This window comes from Schistocerca piceifrons, chromosome 3, assembly GCF_021461385.2.
Source record: "Schistocerca piceifrons isolate TAMUIC-IGC-003096 chromosome 3, iqSchPice1.1, whole genome shotgun sequence".
NCBI classification, from domain to species: Eukaryota; Metazoa; Arthropoda; class Insecta; order Orthoptera; family Acrididae; genus Schistocerca; species Schistocerca piceifrons.
Window position 1 is genome coordinate 183697479 of NC_060140.1, and position 10186 is coordinate 183707664.

Here is a 10186-nt window from a genome sequence, read left to right on the forward strand (position 1 = left end):
AAATACTGTAACATCTGGGGTCCTAAGTAAACATGAAATACCAAAAAGCAGATTTGTAATGGGAAGTGGCACCAGTGAAATGCAAAAGAAACTTATTAATCACCATATGACACTCTCACTCCTTAATTGGCAGAAAAGTGAAAAAAAGGTGACTATAGTCTGGTTTAAAGTAGTTGGCATTAGATAACTAGCAACTGGGCTACCCCTGCGACCAATACAGCAATACCAGACTAGACTGTCGGGTTCCACTGTGTTGTCACTTCCGCTGCACAAAGCATTGCGCCTGCTAGTTTCCAGTGAGCTTTACAGTCTCGGGTCCTGCCTTATGATTTGCGATGAAGGTAGTCGAAAGAAAGTCATGGCTGAGGCATTACAGATTTATAACAAACACGAGTTTCAGAACTTCCTTCGTGATTTTCGTAGGTGATTGATTTTTTACACTTAATATTTGTTGTGAGTTAAATCTTGGCTTCCATCGTTCTAAACGCGACACTTAACTTCCGATAGAGACTCTACAGAACGAACTATTTTGGCAATCGACCAAGTAAATGGAGGTACATGAACCAGTTCAACAGTTTTTGGAATATAATGTTTGAAAATGTTTCCATGACAGGCAAAATTTAACCCTTTCCAAAAGAAAACATGTCTAATTAAAATTAATAACAGATGTTTGAAATGCATAGAGGCACTATAGAGATCTATGACATAAGCGAATTACATTTTTATTAAGTGATTTTCGTGGGAGACAGATTTTAAAGCGATTTTCCATCGCCGTGGAGAATGTATCGCTATGGTGACTGAAGATGGCGCTTGTCGGGACAAAGTTGTAACTTTGGTCCTTAAACGTCCAGTGAAGGGATCGGTGGAAGAACGTACTAACCATCTGTTTACTAATGGTTAGACTGAGCACATTATCTGTTGTGTTTCCGCAGAGTCACCTGCTGGTAACAAGTATTTTCACATGCACTGCCGGAATGCAGTCTTTACAGCGTAAATTAGTTCGTCTTATTATACTAATTTTCTTGTCTTAGGTTCTAACGAAAGAAATAGCATGAAATTCCTCTAAACACGCTATTGTGGGTTAATTAAGCTTCTGTTTACGTCTTCTTCATTTTTCTTTGTTTCCAGTTGCCTGAACAAACTAATTAGTAACGCAAAAATGCGTATGCTTATTATTAGACACTTGGAGTCCATGTATTGTGTAGTAGTCTGCAACATAGTTCTCCCCTTAGTTGTAATTGAAGCGGTCGGCTGAGTCTCAGTTTAGTCACGATTAGTAGGCTGACGCTATTTGTTGTCTTTTGAGAGTAACAAGTAGTTTAATTTGTTCCACTAGAGAGCGCTGCCTTCAATGCCGAGTGGTCAGAAGCACTCAGATAAGCTAGAGTGGTTGCACTGAGAAATAATTGTTAAGAATAAACCAAGTTGTTTAGCATCGAAGTTAGTCAATCAGGTCTCTGCGCGAGCAAATTCAAGCACTTGCACGCGCAAAAATGCGGCAATGCACCGACACCCGTGGATCTGTGAGTTGCCTCTTGTTCGATGCTCATTACCAATTAAAATGTGCGTTTTTCGGCAGTGATAAATTTAAGCTGGTTGAGCAGAAGGTACGTTTGTTCGGTTTGAGGAAACCAAACTAAGAAAAAGTTTGGCGACACTGTCTGTGGCAGACTGCTTGAATTTGCGCGCGCGACGACCTGATTGGCTAACTTCGACGCTGAATACCTCGGAAACGGCGCAGCATGTCGAATTTTTTTTCGTTACAGTTATTTCTCAGCGCAACCTCCACTGCAATACCCTTACAAGCTTATCCGTTTCTGATCACGCTGTTGGATTTGTCCAAGATGTACCATGCAGTCGGTTTGCCGTCCACGGTGGCGCTTCAGTCCGGAGCCGCGCGACTGCTACGGTCGCAGGTTCGAATCCTGTCTCGGGTATGGATGTGTGTGATGTCCTTAGGTTAGTTAGGTTTAAGTAGTTCTAAGTTCTAGGGGACTGATGACCTGAGAAGTTGAGTCCCATAGTGCTCAGAACCATTTGAACCTTTTTTTTTTATCATGCAATAACTCGAAATGACGCCCTTGCGGGTAAGCCCTTTCTTCTGCCGGCCCCTTCAGTTCACTAGCTGTTAGTGATTTGGTGAATTATTGGAAACCTTGAACTCACCTCCTGTATTTGCTCTGCCGGAGCAGCCCCCGTTTGTGGCGTGCGTTATGCAGCGTGGCGCGGTGTGCTTGTGTGCAGGATGCGGACGAGAATCGTTGCCAGACGTGCTCGAAGTCGTTCCGCAGCGTGGACGAACTGTGCTCCCACCAGACGGAGCAGGGCCACCTGGAACTGAAGCAGACGCCGAGCGGGCCCGGCTACCTGTGCTGGAAGAAGGGCTGCAACCAGTACTTCCCCACCGCGCACAGCCTGCAGATGCACTTCCGCGAGATCCACGCGCGCTCGGGGGCCCCGGCTGGTCCGGGCACGCAGCAGACCGCCACGACGACCACGACGATCGCGGCGGTGTCGGAGAAGCACGTGTACAAGTACCGCTGCAACCAGTGCAGCCTCGCCTTCAAGACGATGGAGAAGCTGCAGCTCCACTCGCAGTACCACCTCATCCGCGACGCCACCAAGTGCGTGCTGTGCGGGCGCAGCTTCCGATCCGTGCTGGCCCTCTACAAGCACGTCGAGACGGCGCACTCTGAGCTCTCCGACGACGAGCTGTCCGCCTACAAGCAGAGCCTCATGAACAACCCGCTGCTGCTGGCCGGGCTCAGCGGCCAGGTCCTCGACCCGGCCACCAACGAACTGCTGAGGAAGGAGTCGCTCAAGATGGAGGCGGCCGACGAGGTCACCGAAGTGGACGACAGCCCTACCAAAGAACACAACCAGAGCCAGGACGACATCGGCGCCCAGCAGAGCGGCGACGGCGAGAACAGCGACGACTCCGTCATCTACAAGGAGCAGCAGTTCCTGGAGGACTATCTCAACAGCCAGGCGATCGCGGAAGACAGCTACAACGATCCGAACCGCAAGTACAAGTGCCACCGGTGCAAAGTTGCCTTCACTCGCCAGAGTTACTTGACTAGTCACAACAAGACCTTACTTCACCGCAAGGGCGAGAAACTGAGCTACCCTATGGAGAAGTACCTCGACCCGAATCGACCCTACAAGTGCGACGTGTGCAAAGAATCTTTCACGCAGAAAAACATACTGTTGGTACATTACAACTCCGTGAGCCACCTGCACAAGCTTAAGAGGGCCATGCAGGAGCAGCAGCAGAACAACAACAATAATAACAACAATAACAACAACAACAATGCTGCTTCCTCCCACGCTGCCGCCGCGGCGTTGGCCGCCAGTCTGGGCGTTACACCACCACCGATGCCAAAGACGAACGCGTGCGTCGAGGACGACGACAAGAAACCGTACAAATGCAACATCTGCAAAGTGGCCTACAGCCAGGGATCGACCCTCGACATCCACATGCGTTCGGTGCTGCACCAGACCCGCGCATCCAAGTTGCAGGACCTCGCGATGACGGGACAGATCGACCTCAGCAAGCCGTTGATAGAACAGCCCGAACCGCAGAAGGTGCAGGATCAGCACAAGAAAATGATGCACGAGATGATGAGCTGCTCGACACCGAAGCAGGCATCGCCACCGGCATCTCAAGGACCTTCTCCTACCTCATCGGCCTTGACACCAGTTCCTATGGGCAGTTCGCCCTCGCCCCAGCAGCCACAAGCTCCGCACGGCATGCTATCGTGTCAGCGCTGCAACGCCTTCTTTGTGAGCCAGGAGCAGCTGGCTACGCACCAACAATTGTACTGTCTGTTTGGTAGTCCCATGTCACTTTTCTCACCTCCGCACGCCCAACCCCAACAACAGCAACAACAGCCAGCACCACAACCACAACAGCAACAGCAGCAGCAACAGCAACAGACTACTCGATGCTCTCCGACTCCACAGTGTAGCGACAGGACGCCACCACCATCTCAACAGCCAGCGCAACAATTGCAGCTCGCACAGAACTCGTGCGAAGAACCCATGTCGCGACTGGCCATGAACAGCACCCGAAAATCCAACCAGGTGTACAAGCATTTACTTGAGAGCTTCGGTTTCGATTTAGTAATGCAGTTCAATGAGAACCACCAACGCAGACAGCAACAGTTACTAGCTTCCACTTCCGAACAGCCGAACAATGGGTGTGGTGCTAATGGCGACGACGACGTCGAGATGATCGAAGTGAAGACTGAACCTCTTGACGAACACCAAGCAGGTGACTTACCAGAGCTGGCCAAATCTGTGTGTCAGCACTGCCACAAAGAGTTCTCCAGCGTGTGGGTGCTCAAGGCGCACTGTGAGGAAGTTCACCGCGATCTCGTTCCACCAGAATTCCTGGAGAAGTATGCGCAACAGATCAAGTCGGAACTGGAAAAGAAATCTGTCGTGGTCGCTGCCAACATTAGCTCTGAAATTTCCCCCGAGAAGGAGGCCGTCGCTTTCGACGATTCTAAAGAGAAGTCGCTGCAGAGTACGCCACCAGCTCCAGACCTGCAGCTCCCGACGACAGCGCCGAGTACTCCGACCGCTTCATCGACTCCAGCCTCCAGCACTGATTCAATCCCGGCGGCTCAGCACCACCATCACCACCAGCAACAGCAGCAGCAACAACAGCAGCAGCAGCAGCCCCAACAGCAGCAGCAACAGCAGCATCAGCAACAACAACACCAGCAGCAGCAGTCGTTATCGATGTCGCTGGCGCAACAGATGAACGAGATGCTCAGCGTGATGGCGGTGCAGCAGCAGCTGCAGCAGTTCAGTCCGATGATGATGGGCATGGCGGCCATGGGGCTGGGCCCCCTGGGTCTCAATATGGGAGCCCTGGCCGCCATGAACCTGCAGCCGCCATTGGTGCCCATGATGATGCCGCCGCCCCCACACTTCGACCCACTGGGCCAGCTCTTCGGGGGGCCTGCCGCTGCCGCCGCGCCAGAACACCTTCTGGCCAAGCAGCAGCACCAGCTACTACAGCAGCAGCAAGCGGTGAGTCAAAGCTCCCAGCTCCATTTACTGACACTCCGGCATGTGCTTTTCATCTGCTGGCCCCTTTAATCCGCAACGTGAATATGTACAGATTGTCATTCTTACAAGAGAGTCTCTGGACAACATTCCATTTTCGTGGGTACCGGTATCTGTAAATGTGATATTTGCCATATATTTAGGCCGATAAGACGATAGGTGAAGCATATAAAGAGGGACCCAAAATCGGGGTCGTCTTGTACGACAGACATAAGACATAGATTGACATTTATATAAATTAAACCGTTATAAAATAAAAATTAATCGTTCACCAGAGCATTTAAAACTGTTCAGAATCCTCACAATCATTATCGTTGCAAAGCAGCTCCTCTAGTACATCCTCACTTTAGTTGTCGAGTTCATCATGTCGGACACATTCTGCACCTTAGGAATCGATTTCCACTTAGCCATCTGTTGTTGTTGTTGTTGTGGTCTTCAGTCCTGAGACTGGTTTGATGCAGCTCTCCATGCTATTCTATCCTGTGCAAGCTTTTACATCTACCAGTACGTACTGCAGCCTACATCCTTCTGAGTCTGCTTAGTGTATTTATCTCTTGGTCTCCCTCTACGATTTTTACCCTCCACGCTGCCCTCCAATACTAAATTGGTGATCCCTTGATGCCTCAGAACATGTCCTACCATCGATCCCTTCTTCTAGTCAAGTTGTGCCACAAACTCCTCTTCTCCCCAACCTTATTCAATACCTCCTCATTAGTATCCCAGGACAAATCGTCCACAGTGCCATCCACAGCATTGGAAATCCCACAGTTCTTGAAGGATTTGATCAGTTTCACTTTTTCCCATGATGTGATCACGAAATCACATAAAACATCAAGTGATGTAGCCCGTATAGGCATACCTTTCGTATAAGTCTTGTCCCCACCGATCATCCAATTGTTCACAAATGTGGTCTTTCAATGGTTCATTAAAGAGGCGTCTAAGGAAAGTGTGTAGCATCGAAGTCAAACCACCTGGTATAACAGCAGTCTTGGTATTGCTTCGTACCAAGAGATTTTTGGTATTTTCAGTTATGTGACTGTGAAACATACCCCACACCAACAAACTTGGTTGACTTCTTAAAGCACCTGGCGCCTCTGCCACACACTATCCATCCAGAATTTTACACCATTCATGTCCATAATCTCTTTTTATGGAAATGTACAAAAGTGCTTGGTGGAAATATTATTTTAGGGGTGCTTTTGCGCTTGATACTGACCATAGGTTTTAACTTCGTTTCATGTGGCGTGAACGTTAATATTGCTGTAAACCTGATCGTGTCATGGCTTGTACTTTCGACTTGAACAGTTTTTACGCCTTTTGTTTTCAGTTCTGCTTTTTATCATCACGGAGATCACCTGTGTTCCATCCATTTTTCCAGTGTGAGATAGTGGAAAGTTGTGTTTTTGCCTGATACGAGTATCAAACTTAGGAAGACTCGTAACTTTATGGTCAAGATCTTTCCGTAATTTCTGCGCAATTTTTGTTTTCTGCCCTATTACCAGATTTTTTTCTGTTCATGAAACGATTGCACCAACCTACTGTTGCTTTAAATTCATTGCCGTGCTCTGGATTGGCTCGTGCCCACTTCAGTGCATAAGCCGCAATCATATTTCTTGAAACAACATGACAATTTTGCCTCTGTTCTTGCACCCATTCTGCAACGCTATTTTCTGAATCTGGCCAGCAAGCTATTCCTCTCGTCATAGAACACTTTGTTATTGGCATTTTTAAATAGCATCTTCATTCTCTCGCCAGTCTCTTACCATCTTCTCTGTTATATCGAAAGCCCTTGCTGCAGCACATTTGTCCGATTCTTCAGCCTGTTTTATGACCTCTAACTTGAATATTACTTAGTATTTCCTTCTTTTTGTTGGTTCCATCATTAGGCACACACTACAAATTTTACGCAGGTTACACCTATAGTAAAACTGTTTGAACGCAATACGATACTTTTATGAATACTCAAGGTCACTACCCGAATCCGTGCGCATATTATTATCCAGATGATCACTGTTCTGAACTAAATTTACAGGCCGTTGGTAGTTTGGAGATCGTCTTATAGGACGGGCATACGGTAAAACTGCATATCTTTGACGAAAATTTATACCTCAGAAAATTTATACCTCATTTTATCCGAAGGTCGTCGTATCCGCCGAAATATACGGTAAATAAATCGCGTAAGTCTCAGCCGAGGTCTTATATTATTTTATGTGCACAGGAAGCAGTTTCGGCTTCACAGTCATCATCAAATGTGCAAGAGGAAATAAAACTAAACGTATTCCAGAATTTGTGAAACACGAAAGTATTACATACAAACTTATCTTTGCAAATGTAACAGACTGCAAATTCTACTATTTATTTAGATATCAACGTCACCAGTCTCCTTCAGATGTCAAGAATTGTTAAATTTAAAGAATTTGCGACATCAAAATAAATCTCGTTTCCTGCTCCAGGTTACACAGGGCGCCCCGGGAGGAATGGTCAGTATTCACGGATAAGACAGGAAGGATCATTTGAAGTAAAAAGTCTACTAAACATGTGCTCTAAAATGTAAAACTTAAGAGATGTGAGCGTTTGTTCAGTACAAGACATGCGTTCGACAGTAGCGAAGATGAACAAGTGCTCATTGCTCTTAAGGTATGCACTTGAGCCCACGTTTACTAAATGTTTTTTTTCTTGTTTTGGTCCATATTATCTCCTCCGAAAATATTGAAAGCAAAGAACTTGCAATAGAGGAGATTTATTTCACAGTATCAAAGTTGAAGAAAAGCTCATTTCTTTTACGGTATGCATTTTAGAGCCCACGTTTACTATACTTTCTATCTTGCGTGGAATGCTCGTTCCTATAATGTACTTGAATATTGATCACTGGTCCTGGGACACCCTATATTACCGTGGGAGGGTCACTTGTTCACCAACTGTTCGTGTTTGCCTTTTCTCGGCCTTTGTTACTCGGAAGTAATGTTTCTACAACCACAGCACTGTATTTTATTAAATCACGTATCCCAAAAGCTCCAAAATAAATATTTTTCTCATCTAAATAATTATTTATATATAACCACTATTGGAATTCGCTTTTGGTCAAAGGACGACGTTGAATGGCAAATTGACCATAATATACTTCGTGTAAGGGTGCTAACATTGTAAGCTTTGCTAAATTTCACATACTGTTTTGAGAACATCGTAAGTAGCTCGAAATATACGTGTTTTCATTGATTGAGAAATATTGTAAATGTAAATATTTAATAGTGAACCAAGTACCGTGACAACTGATATTTTATGAACTGTTTGGGGTAACGGATTAAATGTTTTCCACAAGTAACAATATGTTAAACACTCCACAGCCAAGAGTTTTCCGTCAGCGTAAACATTGCATATCGAAGTGAATCTACGCTATGTCGGCAGACCCGGTCCTCGTATTGAGCGCATTTGCTAGCACTTTCTGCCCTATACTCTCCTCGACAACAGCTTCGCAGCACTGGCTCTGTTACGAATTTTAACTGTTTTAATGTATCTCTGTATTGAAAATACCCCTCACATCTAGTTACCGAAAAGTGTATTGTGTGGAACAGGTCGTTTATAACTTTACTACACATCCGATCAGAGTAGAAAATGCAGTGGCACTATTAACAATATTTTTCTGGTAAAAGCGTTTCTGCCCCGACGCAACATTTGTTACACGAAAGACACTGTTAAATATTACAACTCAACAATTACATCCCTGATGAAATATATTGTGAAGATTGCGGGTGCTAAACGAAACGGAAAAAAAATAATTATTCCGCTACAGCTACATATCGACTGCTTACGCCAAACAACAAATGTAATTTCTTTTAAATTTTTTTTTAATAGGAAATGCTCATTTCGTTTTAAGGACATTTGAATGGCACTGTGGGGTGAGATAAGCCTTGAAACCTGCCCTCATTTTTTGTGAGAGTCTGAGAGATTGGGCGTTATGAGACCGGAAGTTACGTTAAAATACTTTTTACTTGAATTAGACATGAAAAAGACTTGGCAATTCAAGAGCATGTTAACGTTTACTGCGTTCCCTCTGTCCTGTTCCGCGTTGTGGAATCGAAACGGTGTAGCATACATTCTCAGTTGTCACTACATATTCGTCACACTGCAGGTTCACCATACCTGAATTATTGCATTGATACCATTTTATGTACTTTGATTTTATCCGCATCGAACTAAGAATTTCATTTCAGTGCGTTTTAATTAATTTCAGACATCTAAAATTGTTATAGATTATGATAATACGTATCACCTGTGCGTTGACCTCGACACAAGTGTATGCTTCGTCTCAGGACATCTTCGGGTAACGCACAATATCATCTCTTTTTCATAAACCTTGTACATACAACATGGAGAAAGTAATAGAAACATCTGAACGTGACACAGATTTCTTTCTTAATAGAATATCAATGTCCGTCTTCCACTCTTCCTGTGAACTTCTTTCTTCAGATAGAGATAGTTACTGTAGAATAATTCAGATATTATACGATATTTCCAGAAGTACATCGTCGTTCGTTTGTTGCAGACTAGACGGGAGGGCCACATTCTTTCCCAATTTCTTGTTAAAAAGCTTGTGAATATTCCAGTTCCGGTAACAGTTACTACTGTGGGCGGCATAGAGTTTCATTTGTATTTTTCAAACAGTGTTGAAGACATTTGTTAACTGTTCCCTCGAAACATATCTTCCATGGGTGCAGCATCGCATAGAGGACGTACATTACTCTCTAGTTCATTTCCACAGTTAGAAGATGTAATTTTTTGTTTTATGCGAAATGGTAAAATCAGATTACTATGTCCGCGAGCCTTTTTTTTCGTTATGCACAGGAGGAAGCAGAAAGCCCACACTATAAAATGACACCATAAGACCACTATCAGAAAGTGTTGGAAGTTTTTCGTTTTACATGAACTACCTGTTTCATTTCACACCCGAATTTGAAATGCGCTTATTAGAATGACACTTTCCAGAAATATTAAAACATCTCATAGCATACAATCGCGAAGAATTATGTACAGACTTAAAAAAAAAAAAACTTTTCAGAGCACAGATCTTTATTATTTCGAAACCTTATCTGCTATTGCACATCTTATATAA

General features: G+C 44.8%; 1 protein-coding gene across 1 annotated transcript in view; it reads left to right on the forward strand.

The window, feature by feature from the left end:
* The window catches only part of LOC124790121 (zinc finger homeobox protein 3), a 111218-nt gene that overhangs the window by 84024 nt on the left and 17008 nt on the right, over nucleotides 1–10186 (forward strand). Inside the window, exon 4 of the mRNA XM_047257694.1 lies at nucleotides 2245–5040. Coding sequence (XP_047113650.1) covers nucleotides 2245–5040 — 2796 coding nt within the window. The remainder of the gene's footprint in view (nucleotides 1–2244; nucleotides 5041–10186) is intronic.